Source organism: Rattus rattus, chromosome 2 (genome assembly GCF_011064425.1).
Source record: "Rattus rattus isolate New Zealand chromosome 2, Rrattus_CSIRO_v1, whole genome shotgun sequence".
NCBI classification, from domain to species: domain Eukaryota; kingdom Metazoa; phylum Chordata; class Mammalia; order Rodentia; family Muridae; genus Rattus; species Rattus rattus.
Window position 1 is genome coordinate 39,885,935 of NC_046155.1, and position 24,516 is coordinate 39,910,450.

Below are 24,516 nucleotides of genomic sequence, written 5' to 3' on the forward strand. Positions count from 1 at the left end.
CACGTCATGGATGTGCCGTGTTATAGGACACCAACTCGTGTGCCTGTCAGGGCAGTAAAGGGTGTTGATCTTCTATTATCCGTCCTCCCACCGTGATCTTTAAAGTGATTGTCTGAGTTTTGTCATTAGTGGCCAGCCAGCAGAAACTGCCCAAAGGTGTGCTGCCTCGCATTTTAGAAGACGAAGGACTCTACACTCAGAAAAAGCCAGAGACTTGCAAAAAGATCTGCAACAAAATGGAAAATCGCTTGCTCAGCCTGCAGGAGGCAAGTATACCAGCTGACGAGTTAAGTCAGTAGCAGAGGGCATATGACACTCTTTTTTTAGTGGAAGACTCGGTTACTATATTTTTGTACTATCTCTGATAGGGAAAATGTTGGTTTGAAGAAAGTGGAGAAATAATGTCATTACCTTCGCCTCTTAGACAGTCATGGAATTTTAGGCTCTGCATGTGCAAAGAATCTTTGAATCCAGCACTAAAGACTATACACAGAAAGGTAAGCGACAGAGAGCTGCTTGTAATAACTCTTGTATCATCAGTTATAACTTACGTTTTTATGGTTTCATTTTGCCTTCTAAGGATACCGTCCTAGAATAGTTAACCTCGGATAAAATGTTAAGTAATCCTTAAGATCTATTTAATGATAGGAAATGTTCAAATAAAATGTGATGTGAAAACCATAATATAAAATTTGCATGATTCTCACTTTGTATATAAAAAAGCGCCAAATGAATGGTATTCAAGCTCTGTGGATTACTCTTTCCCTGTTAGTTTATCCACTTTGCATAAATGGAATCATAAAAAATTACTCTAATTGTATGCAGCAATAGTTGACTTATTTTTCAGTTGTAGCTGGAGAGATTGCTCAGCAGTTAAGAGCACTGACTGCTCTCCAGAGGTCCTGAGTTCAAATCCCAGCAACCACATGGTGGCTCACAACCATCTGTAATGAGATCTGATGCCCTATTCTTGTGTGTCTGAAGTCAGCAACAGTGTACTCACATATATAAAATAAATATATCTTCAAAAAAAGAGTACATTATCAGATGTTACTGTGTGTAGTGGTACATACATACCTTTAAAAAAATCAATTGCAGGAAAACCACCTTTTATTTATCTATTTTTCTATTGATGGATATCAGGTGTATCAAGTTGTTATATAGCATTATAACATTATAGCAACACTGCTAAGAAATGTCTGCACGTATGTTCTGATTATACATGTGTGTGTGTGTGTGTGTGTGTGTGTGTGTGTGTGTGTGTGTGTGTAATCTCCTTTTTCCTTGCTTGGTAAATATCACAGAATAGAAATGCTAGTTCTAAGTTTGTATTATTCAGTTTTGCTATATAATGCCAAATAGTCTCTGTGGTGGTTTGAATAAAAGTGGCCCCCATGGGCTCATATATTTGAATGCTTAGTCATCAGGGAGTGGAACTACTTGAGAAGGATTAGGAGGTGTGACCTTCTTGGAGGAAGTATATCACTTGGGGTGGGCTTTGAGGTTTCAAAAGCCCAAGCTGGCCAGGCCCAATCTTTCTGCCTCTCTCCCTCACCATCCTCCTTTCTCTATGTCTGTCTCTTCATCTCTCTGTGGTCATCTCCGTCTCCATCCCGCAGAAAGGAGCGACACCACGACATTCTTCTCAAAGCAGTTTATTCAGGAACCTTTCTTTCTGCATGCAAGCAGCGATCTTTCTTTTCTTTTCTTCCCTCTCTCCTCTCTTAGCCCCTGAGCACACTCCCTTCTACCCACCCTCAACCCTGCCTCCTCAGTCCAGACTTCGTAATCTCAGTTCCTAGGTCCACGTCACATGGCCTGATGTTGCGTCATGGTGAGCCTGCGCAGCTCTCACAATGGACATGGCTAGTTTCAGGTGTGTGAGGAAGTCAGGTGCTAGTCATGAGACTTAGCTGCAGTCCCGGGCGCCATCTTGGGACTGCCGCCACACCCGCTCCCCACCCTCTGTCTCTGACCCAGTCTCTCTCTCCATCCTTCTCTGCGTCTCTGTCTCTCTCCAGCTTGCAGATCAGGATTTAGCTCTCAGCTACTGTTCCAACACCTTGCATGCCACCGTGCTCCCCGTCATGATGATAATGGCTAAACCTCTGAAACCAAGCAAGCCCCCACTTAAACGCCTTCTTTGTTAGGAGTTGGTCATGATGTCTTTTCACAGCAATAGAACAGTGACTAAGCCAGTGTTGATAAAAGAAAGGACGATTCCTTGATTTATGAGTTGAGTGGATGGATTTTGGTATCATATGCCAAGATGGAGAGTTCTTGGGAGTAGAAGTTCTAACTTATTACCTCCCAAAATAATGCATTCCTGTGTTCCATGGTTCTAATTTTTCCTACTGTTGATTTAAGAATCAGTCTCCTGAATGCTGAATTTATTTGAACTTGTCTGGTCACAGAGAACTCATAGGACACTTGACTTCTGTGACAGCTGAACTACTTGAGATCTATAGACTATAGTCACGTCCCCTTTGAAATCTATAGACTATAGTCAAATCTATAGACTATAGTCACTTCCCCTTTGAGATCTATAGACTATAGTCACTTCCCCTTTGAGATCTATAGACTATAGTCACTTCCCCTTTAGATTCTGCTTACAGCATAAACTTACATCCTTTGATTGTTACTAGAAATTCCATCAGCTCGGATACTGTGCTTTAGCTACTGAGGACCACAGGCAGTGAGTATTGAGTAAGAAAAGACCAGGAAAAGGCTAATGTCTCCCCACTGAAGCAAATAAGATCAAGGTCAAGGTAATGCTGCATTTACTAAACAAAACCAGCTTCTCTAACTTGACATTTCCACAGTTTATCATCTAATAGTTTTAAGCTGAAACTGTTGTCCTCTTGGTGCTCTTCCAGGTCATGGCCAGTTTACCAGTATATTAACTGATAAATTCCTCAGATGGACTCTTAGTTGGCCACCGTTATAGAGGACAGGGACTTAGCAGATACGGCTAGTGAAAAACAAGATTTTATGACTTTTCTCCTAGCTCAGGGAAAAGCAAGAATGCGGAAGTTTAGGAACAATGCTGGTGGCCTCTAGTTTTTAGAGAGCACCCAGACTGCCATCTCAGGCTTAGGGTGGAACAATGTTTATTCCAGCTTAAAAGCAGTTTGTGACAGCAATGGCACAGGATGTGTCAGAAGCCATCTAGGAAAATCAAAGGCATGCAAGTGAAATTTCTGGAGATGGCCCACTGTTTTACATGGCCTATGATGGTGAACTCTAAGAATGCAAGGTTCTTAGAGACTTCATCCCAGGATTGCTTCCTGCTGCTGACATGGCTTTCCTGTCACTAGTACAGAGCCCAGTGAGTGCTGGGCATTAGCCCACCATATGGGGCAGATTTTCTGCAAAATCAACATGAAGATGTACTCTTATGTAGGAATGCCGTGTAGACAAATTGATGACTCCATATCATTGATAATAATGATTTTATAAGAATTCCTAAATTTGTACAAGTAATGTTAAGCCCCCTATAGACTAAAAGCTGCAAATAGAGCTCTGCAAACCTTCATGTGTCACAGGATAATTGCACTATAAATAGAAAGCAGGCTTGGGACAAATTTATAACCAAAGAAAACATTCCTTCAAGGTTAGATGTGAGGCCATTGTCTGGTAACTAAAGGTCATAAGCTAAGAATGGACAATTATTTATTCTAGCTGCAAGGACAGAAAACAAAATACTGACTGGTTAATCTAGACAAAGCGTCAAAACTAATGCAACACAAGGCAAATGATTTGTCTTTAGACAAAACTGAGCTAACTTGTGACATAAAAATTATTGTTTCAAACTTATAATGAATTTATGAGGGGCTAGTAACAGATAACGAATGTTTAGTCAGATACCAGTCTTAATAGAAATATATGTAAATAATTCTGTTGTAACTCCTAAGACCTTATCAATCTATGACAAAACTTACCTTAAACTTACTATGAAGCTATTGGAATGTAAACATATTTAGAAAATTGTGTAATGGATTCTCCTGCTTGTAACAGTTCTACCTAATAGTTGTATGGGATAAATTTTAGAGAAAACATAACAACTAAGAACCATAATAAACTGGAGCTGCAGCTTGCTTCAGCTTCATCCGATGTGTGTATGTCTCTGTTCTTTCTTTCCTTTTCTCTCTGGTTCACAAAAAGTTAACGAACTTCAAGACTTTCACCTGGCCAGTGAGGGGTCCTTGAGCCAGAAAGAAAAGAGCCAAGTAGCTAACTTTTTCTCTTAATCCCCTGCTGCTACAAGCAGAAGTTAATTGCCAGAAACCAGTGACTTTAAGCCACAGAATAGCAAACTAGTCAAATTTCCAGAGGTCATCAGCTTCTGGCCCCCAGAACAGGAAAGAAGAGTTATAAGGCCAGAGATCATACACCTTTGGGCTTCATGAGATGCTGTGCCCTGCCTCAAGTAGCACTTGACCCCACCATGGCTGGCTCCCAGAGAAGCAAGGCTGGAAGACTTGGTCTTGGTAAATTTCTGTTTAAGTAACACAGTATCACAGACAGTGCAAGCTTCAGAGTTTACTGAGGCTCCTGATTCCTCTCTAGGGAGCAAGCACATCTGATGATGACCATGCTGTCAGAGTCCCAAGACAGGGCAGAGTGTCATGGCAAGAGGCAGGAAGGATACAAGACTCAGACAAACAGGTTTTTACAGCTGATGACACACGCTTGAGATAACCAGCTAATCTATTTGTCCTGGCTAGGTTTTTGTCACAGGCTGGAGTTACCTGGGATGAGGAACCCCAATTAAGACAATGTCTTTATCAGACTGCCTGCAGGGCATGTAGCTTGCAAGGCACATGAGCCACATAAACCCTTTCCTCTCCAGGTCATGGTCTTCATTACAGCAATAGAAACAGAGTAAGGAGCCATTGATTGCATAAAGCTACTAATCGGTGATTAATATATTCACGAGAAAAGCAGACTAATAACCTTCTAATGTCCCACTTGGTCCAACTTCTAAATAACCCCCCAATAACAATCAAATTTCAGTGTGAGCTTCAGAGGGGGAAAGCCCCTTTCAAACCCCCAACAGTGGATTTTGTTATACCAGACTGATTCAGAGGGAAGGCTCAGTGCCACCCTTCTGAGGTGGATTCAGTCCTGTTAGGTTAGACGGTACGTGCTAAGGAACTCACCATCTCTCTCAAATGGCATCGCTCAGAATCAGCCACACATATTTAGATATACATGTTTAAATTGAAAACAACAGATTAAGGCATACATGAACCATTTTACAAATAAACTAAGGCCCCTAGACTGAAACGATTATAATTGAGGTTCAGTCTAATATTCAAGTAGAGACAGTGTTTTGTACAGAGAGGGATGGTGTCCTTAGACCACTTAGGAAGTCTGGGTTTTTTGAAGGGATTTTTCAGATGATCACCAGTATATTCACTTTATAAATAATGTTTTAATAGATAATTCCATTTAACTCTGACTCATAAGATAAAACCCTTAATGCAAAAGTGGTAACACCATTTACCACGGTGTTCCTATAAAACATTGTTTTGGGTTCTTATAAATTAAAAATCTGATATCCGTATAAACAGTAATGATGTAGAGGACAATAATTTACAGCAAGATGACTAAGATGCTGTGTTAAATAAAACAAGCTGTTATAATAAAAAAATGTAATATCATCCTATTTTATTAACTCAAGAATCTAAATAAATTTCTTGCTGCTTTTGTAGTTCTGTAGCTCTGGAATTTAAATGCTCCATTTTATATGGAAAAGCTATTCATGGTTTCAAAGGCAACCGATTCAAATTACCTCGGTGTATACCTTTCTTTAAAAGGCAGTGAAATATGACGTGGGATGCTGTTTTAGAAACAGAATGGATGGTCAGAGGGAAACGTACCAATTAGACCTGAACATCGTGGGCTTGCAATTCAGCCATCACCCTCTCTTCAATCAAGAACAAGTCCTGTGTGCCAGGCTGCTCCAGCTCTGTGAGTCTTTCCAGGACAGACAGAAGCAGAGCTTATCACAGTTGCTCTACGAGAAGGTGAGGGGGTTTTCTAGGGCCCAGCACTTTACAGTGGGAGAGGATGCTCTCGGGTATCATAAAGAACACTGTCATTCAGCGCTTTGATATTTAACCTGTTAGAACAGCGATTTGAAAGCAGAATGGAAGGTCTGGTTTGTCGAGGAGACATCTGAAGCCTGCTGAGGGCATCCTCTAATCTAGCTCTTGTCAACCTGTGATGGGTCATGATCCCTTTGTGGGTAGAATGGCCCTTTCATAGGAGTCACCTAAGACCATTGGAAACCACTCATATCTACACTATAATTCACAACAGTAGCAAAATCACAGTTTTGAAATAGCAATGAAAACAATTTTATGGTTGGGGTCAGGACCACAAGAGGTGCTGTACTAAAAGGTCACAGCATCAGGAAGGTTGAGAACCACTGTGTTAGTGCGATTCTGTAACTCAAGAAGAGCATTTGAAATTACAGTGGCTTTAAGAGGCACCACGTTTAAGCATTGCAGTTTAGCATTTCTCATTAAAATGAGTAGCAGTCTGGAGCCTCCTGGGAAATCAAAGCATCCTCTGAGGGTGACAAATCTGTCTAGCAATCTGTGGCTATCAGGAGGGGAGTCATGAGTTCTGAAGAACCACCAGAGATGTATCCATTGATTATTGTGTCTCCTCTCATCTAAGCCTTCTTGGGGTTCTTGGTAACCAAGCATTTTGTTAGCAAATGTTCTAGAAAAAAATAGTAGTTCTCATTCACTCAAGTATGTTTAAAATGAAAGAGTACAGTATTTCACTAGCCATGCAATGTTGACATCTCAAAAAGTTGTATCTGAATTGTACCTTAGTAAGTGCCTGATTGTTAAATACAAGTGTAACCTGTTGTGGTGGTGCACCCCTAGGGTACCAGTTCTGGGAGGCTGAAGGAGGAAAAATGCTGTGAGTTTGAGACCAGCCTGGGAAAGATGGTGAAACCTTTTAAGAATACATACATACACATACATACATACATACATACATACATACATACATACATACATACATGCAGAGCTGTCTTAACATTTATGTACTATTATGATTGTAAGGACCATTCCTTCCCCTCATGTATTGGTCTGGTCTCACCTTGTCTTCATTGCTAAGTTTAATTATTACACAAGATAGTAGGACAAAATTTACACTCATGGGATTATGTTGCACACATGCGGACTTCATTCTCAATAGATGAGTTAGAGTGACAGTCACAGGTCTATGAAATACAGCGAAATCCTCTTTCCTTGATTGTAGCTGAGAGCCCTGAAGGATGCTACCAAATTAGCAAGCAAAAACCCAGAATCAAGCCAGTTCACCAAGAAATCATTACAAGATTATTATCAACAGATAAGGTAGGTTTGGAGTGAGTCCTCCAGGGAAGTAGCTTGTTGAGAAGTTGTGAATGCGTTGGGATATACAAAATTTGAAAGAACAGAACTTCCTAGTCTGTAGGGGATTGCAGAAGTGTTGCCAGTCTTTCCTTAAGACTCGTGTTTGTGTAGAAACATTTCGTAGACGTACCACAAGAAAATGCTGGTAGGTTTAATATATATCGATAAAAGATTACTTGATGAGAAACTTCCAAGAATACCCGAGGACAGTGTCTGGAGCTGGGAAGCAAAAGAACTGAGGAGGAAACTCGCTGGAGGACACAGGTTTAAAAGCAGGTTTGAGCAGACAGAAAAGTCAGGTGAACTTGGAGATAAGCATGGAGAGTCTGTGAAACAGAAAATCACATCCTGGGCAACTCGAGAGCCACATTACGTAGACTGACACTCTTTGTAGAAGCTCTGAAAGGATGAGATAGACCTGAGGAGGCTTGAAGCCACGGCAGGAGAGAATGTGTCAGGGAAAGACAGGACCCGATATCAAGCAGACAGGAAGCACAGAGAGAAGAAAGGAGAGAGGAAGGTCTCGGTGCAAGACGCATGCTAGGTCATATGCTAGTGACGCAAGGTCCCACCATCTGCCGGTGACATAAGCAGTTCATGTGTCCACCTCCTAGTTAAGTTAGAATCCCCCTGATCTACTCACTTCATGATACCCTCAGTGGGGCATCCATACGGGCTGTTGTTAAAAGTACTGGGAGAAAAGTGGGGCCCTCTAAAGTTGATAAGGCTACGAGAGGCCCACGGCCATGGGTGGTGGGTTTTAATGTCTCAATAAAGGGGTCTTTGAGAGTGGACTCTGCCCACCACTAAGGAAGTGAGACAGGTTGAAATCCTGAATGGTGTTTCTCTAACCTCAAGTATTTTAGATAACACCAGCACCTTCCCAGAGTGTCTGATACTCAGACTAGTCCTTGGCCTTGCTTCTTCTCATCAAAGCCTCTTGAGATTCCGAGACCCCCCAAAATATCTGAACTCTTCCTAAATTAGTGGCCGTGGGGCTGCCCACATGGAACTTACTAGGTGGCAAGATAAAACACCCTTGTATCAGAGCAGACAAAAGCACTGACTGGTTTATACCACGTCATCACAAATGCTAGAGTACCAACCAGAGTGTCATATAGATAGTAAGAAACATCACAAAACGCCAGGGCCTCCCAGATCCTTTCTTTCACTGGTCTTTCTTCCAGCATCTTCTGTGTATTTCTTTAGGGTCTTTCAGAGTCCTCAGCTAGGAGATTTCCCTTTTCCCAGAGAGGTGATAAAATCTTTGCAGAGTGACTGTTGGATTTTCAGCGGGCACAAGGAAAGCATCCTAAGATAGATGTTTCCGATGTGGGTAAAGCGGGGGAGAGAGGATCGGTTCAACCCAGTATGTTCTACTATGCTCCACGTGATTTACAGTCCTCACAGCTCTAATCTAGCAGCCCACTTTTGGCCTGCGATTATTTCCCCAGCGACACAGAGCAGCTGTATGATGCAGAAAGGGAAAAGGACCACTCTCTGTTGCACAGTGTCTCCCAGACTTGGAAACAGATAAAATCTCTCCGACAAAAGCAGGGATTCACAAGCACCCCAGTGAAGCTGCAGTTTCATAGGTGAGCAGCCACTCTATCTGTGTTTATTGGTCCCCAAGGAAACCCTGCGAATACCGAGAATTCACACTAACTGGTGAGCAATGTCCTAGAAACGTAACTACTTCACAGACTCACTAAAGGCCTGGGTCTTGACTATATAAACAAATCTTACAATTCAGCTAGAAAGCAGCTTGATAGAAAAGTGGCCAAGGGGTAGACGTGGGCCAGAAGGTCAGTGGTTGGAAAATGAACACATGAAAATATGCTTAGGAACACGCCAGAGAGACATGTAAGTTAAAGCTACAATGGACCACTATTAGCATGCCCTTTCAAGTAGCTAAAGACCAAAGTCATTAACAAACGCTGCCAAGTACGCTGAGCAGCGAAGATCTCCACTCATTCCCGGTGGGCACGAAGGTGGTTTGGCACTTTCTCCCACAGTTGACCATGATCCAGCAATCATACTCCACATGTATAAAATGTGGGGAAACATAAGTAATTAGATTAGGTCATAAAAGTGTATCTGCTAAGTAGGAATTCAAATTGGGAATTAGATGTGTTATTCATGTAAGCTGCTTGTGAACTCCAGAGAAATAACTAGTTTCCTCCTGACTACCCTTTGTGCCGAGTCTATCTTCTTCAAAACTAGTAAGGGCGACTGTGGTTTTAGGCAAGGAGGAAAGGTGTGTTTTCTCTTGTTCTTCTAAGTGTGCAGTAGCTCTTAACAAAGGGGTCATCAAACAGATTCTAAAACCGGGCCCGCATGGAATTTCGCCTTAAAACCCCGAATCAATAGGAGCTTGAACTTGCTTCTAATCTTTTAAAGCAACTGGACACACCCACGACCATGAATTGGAGGAACAAGGAGACCATAGGCTGTTCAGAACTATGGCCTTGAGTAACGCAGTTGTTCACCAAGTCTCATCCCAGTCCCAACACTAGGCTCTCAGTGTCAGCTCTTCCAACAGACTTGGGGTGGGACTTGCCTCTCTGTGGTGCTTTTGCTTAGAAACCCCTGAACTAAACCCCGAAGGGCCAGTGACTAGGTTGGTCCTCGCAGGGCTTCTCCCCAGTGATCCTAAGTTGGAACACTGAGCTTAAGCTATTAAACTATCATTCCAACCAACAAGAAAAGCAAGGTGTTTAATGCACCCAAGAATTCTTTTTTCCTGGCTAAGTTTGCCGTTCTTGAACCAACAACCAACCTGGTCCCGGTAGATTCTAACGAGTGAGACTGGAGGAAAGACTGGACTCACAACAGAAAAGCCTGACAATTCACTGACTCCTTCTATTGTTTCACAGGGGCACAGATTCAATGCTCCTTAATAGCCCTAAATGAGTTAATCAAGCAAACAGGAATAAAATGTGGAAGATGGTAGCACAATATTAATTAACGCCACCAGTGTCCAGGACACACATTAAGGAAAGGGGAGGTGGTGAGACCAGGAGAGATTCAAGGATGGATACTTGGGCTGGAGAGATGGCTCAGCCGTTAAAGGCTAGGCTCACAATCAAGGATGGATACTTGAGAAATGGCTTTAAGTGTCTTGGAAAGGAGGAGAAACCAAACACAAGGCAGAGGAACCCCAGTGAGCACTTCGCCATATTCAGCCATGGGCGCACTGGCTCTACACTAGGCAAGAATATCTAACCACACTTAACGCCGCTTCTGACATCCTGAGGTGACTGAATTTCTGAGGTGAAGGACATGGCAGTCTCAGGTAAAGCGTGTCTTATAAAGTGGCTGAGGTGATCCAGCAAGCAGTTGAATGTAAAGCCTGTCATCTCACTCAGGCTGGAAACCCACCTCGTCAAGTGTTAGCATCACCTCACTGAGCTTAGAGAGACCTGGGCTGGTGAGATGGCTCAGTGGGTAGGGGCACATCCTGCTAAGTGAGACGATCTGAGTTCAGTCCCCAGGGCCCACGTGGTAGAAAGAGAACTACACCTGCATGTTGTCTCCTGACCTCTGCCGTGACGTTCATGTGTGTGAGCCTCCCACCTCACCCAAATAAATAAATATATGCGAGAGAGGGAGGGAGGGAAAGAGAGAGAAAGAGAGAGAGAGAGAGAGAGAGAGAGAGAGAGAGAGAGAGAGCGAGAGCGAGCAGAGAGAAACTGTCTGAGCCAGTTGCTACCAGCTACTGAATCCAAACCACAACACTGGTAAATACAGAGAACTCAGGCTCACATAGATCAGCGGTTCTCTCAACACGTGGGTCACAACTCCTTTGGAGTCGAACAATCCTTTCCCAGGGGTTGAATATAAGATAACATGCATATCAGATATTTACATAATAATTCATAACAGTAGCAAAATCACAGCTACAAAGTAGCAACAAAATAATTTTGTGGTCGGAGGTCAAGCATTAACGGTACTAAAGGTTGGCAGCACTAGGAAGGTTGAGAACCATTGCTACAGATACTGTCTATGTTCTGTTTTTACAACCTGGAGAAGGTTCACATCACGGAGAGGTGCTTCAGATGAGAGGCTGAGTGCAAGCCACATAAGAGGAGACTCATACCTCATACTTACTAAACTAACCAGAATCTTGTCATTTTCTAAATGGCCCAGAAGAAAAAGGACTCCACAGACCCAAGATCATTCTACCTCAATAACTTTCTCAAATGGATTCTGGTATAGCCTCATAGCACGTGACCAATGCCACTCAATAGAGCTTTACTAATAGGGCACTAATAACACTGGTTCTCCAAATGACTGTTCTTCAAAGTCACCTAGGTATTGGAATAATAGCCATTCCTATTTAATTGGCATGGTGCATGGTCTGAACCCAGGAGTCTTAAAGCTGAACCTCCCTGAGAGACATAATACCCTACCAGGTCACATTAACGAACACCAAGTCAGTCGATTCACTGTTAATGGCTGTGAATCAGAGAGAAGCAACTGTGGTTGTCCTTTGTCTTGCTAAGAATGTTTGGGTGTGCACTTTACATAGGACACTGACCACATTGAAGCCCTCGTGTCAGCCTGTCTGTGAGGTGAGAGAAGGCCTAGATGCTTTGGTCATTTGTCTGAATTATGAAGTGACTTTAATGAGGCAGGGGTTTCAATACAGGGACCCCGGTCCCAAGCCCATATAAGGTGTTATACACGGTAGCATCCCTGTGTCCTGTCTCAGAAGGATGAAGCATAAACTCTTTCAAACAGCTCTACTAGGATATGCTTTATCTCTCTCTCTCTCTACTCTCTCTCTCTCTCTCTCTCTCTCTCTCTCTCTCTCTCTCTGTGTGTGTGTGTGTGTGTGCATAGTCGTGTCCCACAGTCTAAGAGCACTTACATCATCTGAAAAAGAAACCATTACCTCCCCGTTTGTAATTACCCCTCACATGTTCTGGATAGGGCTCATTTCTCTCGGGGCTGCACCGGGGCAAGCATTTCTGGATCACACGGCAGTAATCTCCTTAGCATCTAGGGAACCACCAGATTGCTTTCCAGAGTGTCCGCGCCCATTTACACTCCAAGCAGCGCATACATTGCTCCAAATGGCTCCCTAAAGCCTAAAGATAAACACTGAAACTTTGAACTGAAAAGCACAAATCAAAAATCCCCTAATCAAGAAAATTCAGCTCCCAGGACAGTAACTTTCTGAAAATGTTCCATGTAAGTGAAGATTTGTCGAACTGTAGTGATGTCCACTGTGTGGAGCTGTGAGAACGGAACCGTGTATCAGGTACTCGGGGCTTTGCCTGACGCATGCCCAGTAAGTACTGAGAGTTCATTGGCCAACAGTGGCTCTAACAGTCGATCCCAGCACTTCCTGTTGCTGCATCAGCCCCAAGTGATCAGCTGAGACACACACTTGCTATCACTACACCAGGTTGTTTGCACAGCTTAAACCACAAGAGACAAAACTGAGACTGCAGACACATGACCTTCACTCTCTAGTTTACATGTCACCCCACCCCCGAAGACTTTTCTCATTTTCTTTCAAAATGTACAACTCTAGTAACTCCCAAGTTATCTATGTCACTTCTTCTCTAAACAATTGCATTTGTTGTTAAGTAGGATAAAAATGAACACGTGGGATGAGCAGAACCAAGTGGGAATGTCAGAGGGACCCGGGGACGAAAGTGAAGAAACGCCATTTCCGAAGGAAGACACCCAGGAGGTGTGTAGCGTGCACGTGTGATGAGACCCTCTGGTCTGATGAGTTAGACTGTCTCATCCATGCTTCTTGGGGTTCGCAACAGATACTAGACAAGTACAAACTATCTTTCCTTCTGTCTCTGGTTTCTAGACTCTTTCCCATCCAGCCTCAGACCTTGAAGGATTGGAAGCTGAAAGAAGAAAGCCAATCACTCTGGCGCCACAGCTTTCCTTCACAGCAGAACTGACAAACATATCCAAGTGTTCCTTGTAAGCACCGTAGAGAAGTGTCCCCTCATCACCGTCACCGACTTACGGCTCCTAACAACAATGTCAGGTTTCTCAAGCACCAGTTCTTCATCCCTGCTGCACTTGCGTGCATACATTTTCACATGCCGTGGTCCCTGTAGCTCAGTGGGGCGCGATGCTGTCTTGGAAGGGGGAGAGTTATTCTAATGGAAGATAAAGTTGTTCCAGGCCACGCACATCAAATGCATCTCTGAGGGAGGACGCTAGCCATTTTAACTCGCCATAACACCTATCCTGCCTGATACATTAGTGAGTTTTACACTTTGTCATGGTGCTAGTCTTATTCAGGTAGAGATGGGGGATACAGAGCCACTATTAAATGAGATTATAGTGACACCTTGATCATTATTAGAACATCTAGTGATTATGAAAACTGTTCTGCATCAAGAGGGCCCCCGGACAGTTTCTTTCTTTGATGGTGCAAGGATCATCTTCCTTGTCCTTGCCTAGGACATTATACATAAACAAATGTAACACCCGTTTTCTCATCCACTAGGCTTATGGATCCCGTCTCCCACAAACAGGACACTGCAGCACAGTGCCCCCAAACTGCATCTAGTTTTCTATATCTCCATCCCAGAGGAGGCGGGATGGTTCCATATTTGAGTGTTGTGAATGCATCACTTAGCACAGAGTTGGAGCATGGATGACACCCCAGTGAACAGTCACATTTACAGACGAACAGATGGATGGTTATACAGAAGGGCAAACACAGAGAGTAGCAGAGAGGGCACAAGTACCACTCCCCTTTTCTGAGTAGAGAGCTGACTCTTATTTGTTATTTGTCCTTTAAATGAGGGTCCAAGGTCATGGATTGGGCAAAACATATACAAAATGCCCACCCAAAAGAAGGCAAGGGTATGAGCCATGAAAAGAAATGGGAGAGCATGGGGGAGGGGCCATAGTAAAGACGCTGCCAACGTGACTGTCACTTAGGGGAGGGCTTTTATTGTGAATAGGAGAGAGAAAATGGGCAGAGGAATCTGGAAGAGTCCAGAGCAGAGGAAGAGTAGATGGGACACAGCCAGGGCTGTCTATGAGAGGGGAATGGAGCGCCAGAGAGCAGAGAGTAGAACAGTGAGGGTGGGGGGGGGGGGGGGCAAGTCATGAAGATGGTTTCTTAATATATATATATATATATATATATATATATATATATATATATATATTTATCTAAGATAGGGTTTCTCTGTGTAACCCAGGCTGGCCTTGAACTCGCAGAGATCTGCCTGCCTCTGGCTTCTATGTGCTGGGATTAAAGACATGCACTGCCACTGCCCTTAAGGTTGGGGTAATGAAATCATGCAGATTTAAAAAGAAGATGATTATATTAAAGGAGGAAAGTGAGAGAAAGGACTCCTTTTGGGAACGGGTAAACCCATTTCAAAAGCTCCCTCAGAATGCTGGCTTCTATCTAACTGTGAGAAATCCTCCTGCAGTCCAGCCTGAGCTCATTTCTAGATGTACAGAGAGCCTGGGACTGGACAGAGGGGAAAAGGGATCTGTATGTCAGAAAACTTAGGAAAGTCTTGATGGGATTAAGGCAAAAGTACAAGATGAACAGCCTTCCAAAGCGGTTGCCATCAGATGGGGTGACTGCCTGCTTCACAGATCAAAATCGGTTCTTTTTCCCTCCCGCCCTCAAAATCAATTCTTTAGAAAGGACAAAAAATGTCCATGGCAAGGTCAGAAATGGAAAGAATAGAGATAAGGGAAGGCTTAAACAATGTGGAAACTTAAGGGTTCTTTGCAGAGTCAGTTGTGTTGGATGTGTGCTTTGCAAACATGTGAAGGAGTGTTTTCCTGAAGTGGACTCAAGTGAAAGACTAAGGCAGACTCCTGAAGGAACTTTTAGCTGAAGCAGACACAGGTGAAAGGATATTCTGTTAAAGCAAGCATGCAATGGAAGGTTCTTTGCTGACAACACTCATGTATTGGTCCGCCTTACATCGCGTAGTTGAGCTGCATTTGTTAGGACTCCATAGAGAGAATGCACCAAAAAGCTTCCGGTGGCGTGCTGCAGTTTCTTATCGCTTCGCAGACTTGGGATGATTGGCAGAGTGATGTCAGCAGAGACAGATGCACATGCTGAGGCAAGAGCCATGGAGGACACGTGATGTTTGAAGGGTATAGATCAGACTCAGTGGACAGTGACGGAGGCTGAGCTTGGCTTGCTTATAGAGCTATCTGTGCAACACGTGTGGGTCTCGAGTCTTCACAGATCTTCACTTCCCTGAGAGAGGCACAGCCGAGAACTTGTCCTGGTGTCCCTGTTGGCCCTGGTCCCTCCTGCTGACCCCAGCTGAGGTGGTGGCCTGGCTGTCTCTCTAGGTAGTGCCACTGCTGCTGATTCCTATTTGCGATCTCTCTCTACTGAACTGGACTGCTGGTGTACCTGTGAGGTGTTTGTGAGTGACTGAGCGGCCGATGCTAACACGTGAACCTGAACTGCCGATTTCCAGACAACACAGACAGGAGTTTCTCCAAAGAACCTTTCCAAACAGGTCTACTTCCTACCACCCCTGCCCATATTCTTTTTTTTCCACTACCTCCAGTGGGTAGTGGGCTATGAGGGAGGTTAAAGTGTTTAAGAAACATCATTGAAAATAAGGTTTGAAAAAAATTAAAGTTCTTTCAGTCAGGAACAATTATGGGTCAGAGTTTCGATTGAGAGATAGCAACCCCATCCCTCACTTGCTGCCCTGTCTTTCTGCTGGAAGTGGGCTTTACACGTTCCCTCTCCCCACTCTAGGGCCTTTCATCTGGGCTTCCCCCTTTGAGTCCTGAGAGTCTCTTACCTCCCGGTCTCTGGTACATCCTGGAGGGTCCTCCAAACCTCCCAAGGTTGCCTGTTTCCATTCTTTCTGCTGACCCTCAGGGCTTCAGTTCTTTCCCCCCACCCAATACCAGATCATGTTCCCCTCCCCCCACCCCCTTGTGGTTGCTTTCTTTCCAACAGGGACTGAGATGTCTTCACTTGGACCCTTCAGCTTAGTTTTTGTTGTTGTTCTTGTTCTTTGTTTGTTTTGCTAATATCCACTTATTACTGAGAACATACTGTGTGTGTCCTTTTGGGTCTGGGTTACCTCACTTAGGATGATATTTTCAAGTTCCATCCATTTGCCTGCAAAACTCAGATTGTCCTCGTTCATAATAGCTGAGTAGTATTCCATTGGGTAAATGAACCACATTCTCTGTATCCATTCTTCTGTCATGGGACATCTGGATTGTTTCCAGATTCTGGATATCACAAAAAGGTCGCTATGAACATAGTGGAACATGTGCTTCTGTGGCATGGTGGCATCTTTGGGGTATATTCCCAAGAGTGGTATAGCTGGGTCTTCAGGTAGATCTATTTCCAATTTTCTGAGGAACCTCCAAATTGATTTCCAGAGTGGTTGTGCCAGTTCGCAATCCCACCAGCAATGAAGGAGTGTTCCTCTTTTTCCACATCCTCACCAACATGTGTTGTCACCTGAGGTTTTGATCTTGGCCATTCTGATTGGTGTAAGGTGGAATCTCAGGGTCATTTTGATTAGTATTTCTCTGATAACTAAGGACTTTGAACATTTCTTTAGGGGCTTCTCAGCCATTCAAGATTCCTCTGTTTATTCTATACCCCATTTTTTGATTGTGTGGTTTGGATTTTTTGGTGGTTAGCTTCTTGAGTTCTTTATATATTTTGGATATTAGCCCTCTATCAGATGTGAGGCTAGTGAAGATTTCTTTTCCCCAATCTGTAGGATGATGATCTGTCTTATTGACTATGTCCTTTGCCTTACAGAAGCTTTGCAGTTTCATGAGGTCCCATTTGCCAGTTCTTGATCTTAGAGCGTTAGCCATTGGAGTTCTGTTTAGAAAATTTCACCCAGTGCCAATGAGTTCGAGAATCTTTCCCACTTTATCTTTGATTAAATTGAGTGTTTCTGGTTTTATGTTGAGGTCCTTGATCCACTTGGACTTGAGCTTTGTGCATGGTGACAAATATGAGTCTATTTTCATTTTTCTACTTTCAGACGTCCAGTTAGACCAGCACCTTTTATTGAAGATGCTTTCTTCTTCTCATAGAGATAGGAGGCCAGGGAACAGTTGAAGGGTAGATTGGGAGGGGAATAAAATCTGGAGTGTAAAAATAAATAAATAAAAATTAAAGGTACAATTAAAGATTGTTTATAACAGAAAAAAAAGGGGCACTGTTTCCTGAAGATAATTTAATTCTGAGTTGGTAAATTTTCATAATGTGGAGAGCACAGTCTAAGGTCCGTAAGGCCCTTGGCAATTAGGATGTCCATACAAGATTTGACTTTCTAATATGCTCAGTTCACTCACACAAGCATTCCTTATAATATCATGCTAATATAAAAAGTGAAAACCAGGCATCTCGCCGAATAGGGAATGGTCGTTTGGGCTGAAATACTGCTGCTGGGTTTCACTGGGCTATCTTCTCTGATGTGAACACTATGAACCCCACCTTGCATCTTCAGTGAAGTCCTTCAGCTGGGGCAGGTGGCAGTACGGCACTGATGGATGTCAAAGGTCAGGATGTCACCAAGAATGCTGGCCACTGACTGTATGAGCCCAGTGACAGTGCCAGAAGTTCAACAGCTACCGAGGCCAGGGCCACTCACAGAATCTTAGGGCCTTGCTGATGGATATCAACACAGAGGTTATAGGAGCACAGCAGTGTGACCCCAGAGACCATTCCCAAAATTCTACTCTTTGTATCATGTTATTGCGTCATGAATTTAGGCTACCAGGACTCACAGCTCGTGACTAGTCCACCAGCACATCAGCACCATCTTGGGACAATTTCATTAATATAGTAAGGCTGGTCCCTGGGCTAGGCTCCTATATGACGTGGCATCCCAGAACCTTGCTTCTGAGACTTTCCTCTTCCCCTAAATGCCCAATGGCAGGCTTAGGCATCGTATTTCAAATCTAAGAAAATGGCTTCTGATTTACACAAAAATGGTTTCTGAGTTAGACGATATTTTATTTTATTTTCTGAGCACATAATCCATTTGTGAGTTTGTTGTTAAAACGACTTCAGAGGACAACAAACAGAGCAGCTCTCTCTGGAGGAACTGGGAGGTGGAAGTGACAAAGAGAAGGTTGAAGAAACATGTTTGTCCCCTGACGTCCTGAGACGGTTACAAGAAGATGGGTCAGCAAGTAATAGGAAAAGAAACTCTAGCCCATAAGCTGATTAGCGCAGAAGTTAGAGAAGGGCTTTAGGCCTAGGCTTACCTCCCAGTAACAGCTCTAAGATCAAACCCTAATCCTCACTGGGGCAGGTGTCCTGATGATAACATAAAAACTGGGGTTAGGGGAATGAATTAGGCATAGAGAAGACTGGAACTTCCTGTCACCCACTGAGTGATATCATGACCAGCAAGTATTTCCATAGAGGTCTCAGAAAAGTGACATAGTGTCTCACCTATTACAGTGTTCAGTGGAAAAAATTGGTTTCTCTGTGGTCCTGCAGCAGACAGAGAGACAGAGAGACAGAGAGACAGAGAGACAGAGAGACAGAAACAGACAGAGACAGAGAATTGTTAATGATGTAAGCATCATTCCAAGCCAAAGCTTCCTCCTTCCTCCTCTTATACAACTTCTGGTAGATGCTAGAGTTTATTTATATGATTTTGCAGAATTAACAGCAGAATCTCGATTTTAGTTTCTTCCTAGTTTTGAGTGTGTGTCTTTCTTCAAAAACAATTGACTGCAAAGGGGGTATTTTTATGACATAAAAATATTTATGGTGCTATTTGACAGAAAGGTAGAATTTGTCTTCTGAAATAGTCATTATTTCATCTTTTCAGAACATTCTAAGATAATTTGGGGGAAACTTTTGTGGGTCATCTAATGATTTGCTTGATTCTTTTAGATATGAGCAAAAGAGGAGAGCCAAAATGCAGAAGCTTAAATACTTCATCAAAATATTTTACAACGATAAACAGGTTTCCTGCACCTCAGTATCTCCCCTACAGTTAGATTTTAAAGTCATGTTTCAACAAATTTTTAACATTCAGCTGATGTATTGGCCCGAGACGATCTGCTTGGAGGTATGCCGTTGTCATTTATGTTTGTCTTGTCTCATGCCACACGTGTCATTTTCTCTTGTTGACTCCTGTTACATATGGTAAGCTATTTCCTTTACATTAAGGAATGTCTGGTTTCTATAGTTAGCAATGTAATTACAGTTAATAAATGCCTAAACCACCTCATCCATGTCTTTCATGTCATAAGCAAAGAATTGTTTGTGGATGGATGCTCCATGCAATCCCATTCCATTAACATTCATGTCAGCCTGGACACTCAGTGATTCTGAGTGAGCCATTGACACTGCAGTAAGCCAGAGAGCTGTTGTGCCAACCACCACTACTCATTTCCCAGCCCTGACTCGGTGGCTTCTGTCTTTCTGGAGGGAGAGTCTCCTTCATCCTCCTTTTCTCTTCTTGCTGTTATTCTTGGATCCCATTAAGGAACCAGGTAGGTGAGCACACAACAGCCCCCCCTCCCCCCATCTCTCAGGCTCACGTTTGAACACTTAGCCTTCCACTGGTGGCATTATGTAGGAAGGCCCTAGGGGATAGCGCCTTGTTGGAGGAAATGAGTCAATGTAAAATGTAAAGTTGAGGTTTTCCTGGCTTGTCTCAACTTCCTGTTCTTGCTCTGCTTTTACGTGTAGTCGCAGTATGACCTACCAGATTCCTGTTCCTAACTTAACTATGTGAATGAAATGTAATAGGAGAGCGCTATTTTAATTATAGCATTTTTCAAAAATGATTCAAATGAGTTATTGGGAGTTCTGTTTTTCCATTGTTCCTGTCTTGCATTTTGGTGAGTTGTCAACCATTTGTTTTATATCCAGGTCTATGAAATAAGCAAAAGGTCAACTTTACTGGTTAAAATGTATCTGCCTTTACCTAACAAGACAGAGCTGAAAGGCAAGATTGCCCTGGAATATACAGAATTTAGTTCTGATAAACTGGTCATACCTATGGACGGAGGCGTAGGAAGCAGTGAGTTTGTTTAAAATTTCCTCCCTGTGCCTCTTTTTGAGGTATACCAAATGCTGGGCATCCTCGCTGGGTATTCTGAACAAAACTCTTCCTGGGGAGATACAACACACATCTATTCACCCTAGATAGGGAGCCAGGAAAACCAAAGTATGGGTACTACCACAGTCCAACTTTGTGAAACAGTGAGTTTTATTGAGGATCCTTGGAGGAGCAGAAATGACTCCAAGGCAGATATATCATCAAAGCCCACCTACCATGGGTGACAGCTCACAAAGCAGGGGAACTAGATCACTGCACAGCTTACAGACAGCGCAACATGTTGGGGAGTATCTTTCCTAGGTGCCTCTGTTGCTCTAAACCTCTTCCAGGCAGCTGGGATGGTTTCTGCTTCTCCCAGGCAGTTTTCCTTCCTCTTGGAGAGATTCTTAGTTTTATTCTTATTCTGGCAGGAGATAGAGGGTACTAGTAAATCGGATCAGTTTCAGGGACTTCCTGAAGCTACTTTGAGTTGTTTACCTTTTTGTTTAAAGATCCCCTATGAACTAGAATGTTTCAGTCTGAATAAAATTTACACAACACGGTTATGGTGGCATCTGCCTGTAATCCCACTTCTTAGAAGGCCCAAGAGGATGGTGAGTTCCAGGCCAGCCTGGGCTACATAGCAAGCCCCAGGAAAAAATCCCATTTATAGCATTTGGCTACAAAAAAATTACTCCAGGTGTTAAAAACTAGCTTGTTTAATACTCTTGAATCAGGTCTTTGGGAAACTTAAACACTGCCATGAACACCTATGCTTTTCTAGTCCTATGGAGGAGAAGCATTCTGGAATATGAGCTCTGGTGTGTGTGTGTGTGTGTGTGTGTGTGTGTGTGTGTGTGTGTGTGTGTGTGTGTGTGTGTGTTTGTGTGTGTGTGTTTTGTGTGTGTTTGTGTGTGTGTGTATTTGTATGTGTGTGTGTATTCGTGTGGTGCATATGGGAAGTAAGTGTATTTGTGTGGTGTGTATTTGTGCTGTGTGTGTGTATTTGTGCTGTGTGTGTGTGTGTGTGTGTGTGTGTGTGATATGTGTGTATGTGCTTGTGTGTGTAGGCTGAAGGTGGATGCTAAGTGTCTTTCGTCAGTCATTCTTTACCTCATTTTTGAGATGGTCTCTTACCGAACCTAGCACGCTGGTCAGAAAGCTCCAGGATCTGCCTGTCTCTGCCTCCCCAGGGCTGGGATTACAGAGCTGTACCACCATGCCCAGCCTTCTGCTAGGTTGCTGGAGATCTGAACTCAGGTCTTCTTCTGAGCTATCTCCCCAGCCCAGGGATTTGCTCCTGACTTCCTTCCTTTTAATGACTGTAAGGATGCAGCAGGATATGTCTGCTATTCTTCAGACAGTGTAGAAGGTAAAGAGAAAAGAAGAAAATGGATCAGAAAAGCAAAGGAGGAAAGAAGAGGTTTTCTGTCCCTTCGTTACTTGGTTGATTCACTCTTCTTATGAAGGTAGATTAGTTATGGCGTCTCTGAGAGCCAGGCCTTTTATTCCTCCCAGCATTCCTTTCCTGCATCTTCTCAGGAGTTTTTCATCTAACTATGCCTATCAGCTGCAAAGGGAGATGTGAACAAATTGAACAAGGAGGAGGCAGGAAAAAATGTGTAAACAAAAGAACTAGGAAGGACGGACGGGCTTATCAGTTTGGCAAGGGGAGCCTGGGATTGCAGATAGCTCCCTTAAGGGTCTGGAGATCCAAACCTCACCTTCATGCTTGCCCAAGAGGCAATTTACACACCGAGTCATCTTCCCAGCCCCTCAGCCCCTGCGTTTCCAAACCAGTGATGTGTTCTAAATGTCCTTTTAAAACAGATGTGCCTTTTAATCTTGAGGAGAGTGAGAATGAAGAACTGTGCCTTTTAACCTCAGGGAAACTTAGCTACTCTCTCTCCTGGGCCTTAGATGAAAATGGGATGCCTTTGACACCTGTGTCACAGTCACTGAACTCTGCATACTGCAGGTAATAAACTTCTCATTTCAAAGCCTGCTTTTCTATCTCAGCAGACGCCCTCTGAAACATGCATGTGAAGGGGCAGCACATAGCAGTGTAGTATTGAAACTTTATTTGACTCATCCCTCTGTGACAGTGTTTTATGTGAAGAATGATGTATTTCTTCAATACTCAGGTTTTACAGTGACAAGGACAGCTAGAGAGGGATTCCCAAGCCCTGTACTTACAGGCAAAGGCCCTGTCTCCCAAAGAGTTTATTCCTGAAGATTTAAAATTCCCCAGTCATTCTGAATCACCAAAGAATCACTTACGAATGACCAGCTTGGCTGGAGAAAAACCCTAGAATTCTAGAATGTTCTTTGAGTACTCCACCCGCACGGTGCAATCTTCAGGTCTCCAACTGGCCCTGAGCCAAGAGACTGTCTGTGACTGACTCACTGACTTGGTTCTGAGGTTTGTGGTATTTTATGAAGCAGATGTCACAGGACTGTGGTACAATTCAACCTCCTTTTTTAGAAGGTAAGTTATATAATTCTCTCTCTCTCTCTCTCTCTCTCTCTCTCTCTCTCTCTCTCTCTCTCTGGTTCACCTGTGAACATTCAAGCTTTGCCTTGAGCCCTGTGTTCTGGGGCATGTGGGCTAACACCGTCCCAAGAGGAAGGACAATTTGTTGCAAGATGCCAGGGCTGTTAAGTTTTAATAAATATAGAAAAATAATTCAGCTTCAAGAACAGAAATAGGAAATGAAAGAAAAGGCCTCACTCTACCTGTAGTGTCTGTGAATTCCATCCCAGCCACCATATTGTGGGGTGGGTCCACCATACCTTGATAACCGTCACTAGAGAAGTAAGACCCGACACTGATGAAGGGAGAATTTAAGGAGCGGACATCAGGCTCGGGCCAAACTGTTATAGAATCTGTCCAAACTGTAATTCTGTGAGCTCAGCTGACAGATGGGAACTGTTCCCTGATGGTTGAGAGAAAAAAGGCTTGGAAACACATTCCAAGTTCTTCTCATTCTACAGGACACAACACCTCATCTGTGAGGACATGGAGTTAATTGACAACTCCACGCACATACTCCAGGATTGCCGCCTTTTCCCTTAGTCTATAGCTGAATAGCTGAGCCACTAGGATATATCACGAATCTAGCTTATTTTTATAGCCCCAGTGTTTGAAGATAGCTGTTCACGAACAAAGATACTCCCCTGGCCCATCCTGCCTATTTAATCACATTGCGTTCTGTTACATCCCAGTCATTACAGCACAACTTAAAGTCGATGCTGTCAAAGTATTTTTCACACTTATTTGTTTTGTGTATTTATTTTAGTTTCACATTTATTTACACATGCAACAGCACCCGTGGAAGTCAGAGGACAACTCAGAGAGTTCTCTCCTTCTACTCTTTGGGTTCCAAGGACAGAACTTAGGTCAGCAGGCTTGGCAGCAGACATCTTGACCCACTGAACCATCCTGCCAGCCCCTTAGGGTCACTTTTTACCTTGTGTGTTTCCTTGGTTTTGCACAAGCTGATATTTAGATTAAATTTTAGTATTGTGCATCACATAAAATATTTAACCCATTATTATGTTTAGAGTTTACAAAATATACCCAAAGGGCACTATTCAGTTAAATATCTACTACATTTCAGCTACTCTGTAAATCAGAGATGGCGCAGGTGAATGTTTATAGAGATTTATCCTTAACAAGCTATCTCGTCTTTAAGGGAGAGTAGACACTTTATTAGAAGGCAAAATTGGAACATGAGACGTACTAGTCTGCGTATCATAAAGAGATTCTCTCTCATCATTAAATACATATGACTGGATTTACCTCTGGGTTCCCACCGTGAGCAGGCTTTAACCTGTGTAATGTGTAACCTGCATGTTGTATGTACAGTAACAACATATTTTCTCCAAATTAGTGTGCTAAGAAATGTTGACGCGAGAGGTGTTCCTGGACTCCCGTGGATCGTGAACTCACAAAAGCTTTGTGACTGGGCAGATGACATCAGGATTGACCCAAATAATCCAGAGTATTCAGATATAACAGAACTTATTATGGTAAGTTTTAGAAACTATCATCACTA

General features: G+C 43.2%; 1 protein-coding gene across 1 annotated transcript in view; it reads left to right on the forward strand.

The window, feature by feature from the left end:
* Nucleotides 1–24,516, forward strand: part of Cc2d2b (coiled-coil and C2 domain containing 2B) — an 84,992-nt gene that overhangs the window by 14,528 nt on the left and 45,948 nt on the right. Inside the window, exons 7-17 of the mRNA XM_032895496.1 lie at nucleotides 130–266; nucleotides 369–497; nucleotides 5,823–6,032; nucleotides 7,288–7,385; nucleotides 8,879–9,019; nucleotides 13,026–13,128; nucleotides 13,258–13,376; nucleotides 19,303–19,480; nucleotides 20,290–20,440; nucleotides 22,289–22,436; nucleotides 24,352–24,490. Of these exons, the coding sequence (XP_032751387.1) occupies nucleotides 130–266; nucleotides 369–497; nucleotides 5,823–6,032; nucleotides 7,288–7,385; nucleotides 8,879–9,019; nucleotides 13,026–13,128; nucleotides 13,258–13,376; nucleotides 19,303–19,480; nucleotides 20,290–20,440; nucleotides 22,289–22,436; nucleotides 24,352–24,490 (1,553 nt within the window). The remainder of the gene's footprint in view (nucleotides 1–129; nucleotides 267–368; nucleotides 498–5,822; nucleotides 6,033–7,287; nucleotides 7,386–8,878; nucleotides 9,020–13,025; nucleotides 13,129–13,257; nucleotides 13,377–19,302; nucleotides 19,481–20,289; nucleotides 20,441–22,288; nucleotides 22,437–24,351; nucleotides 24,491–24,516) is intronic.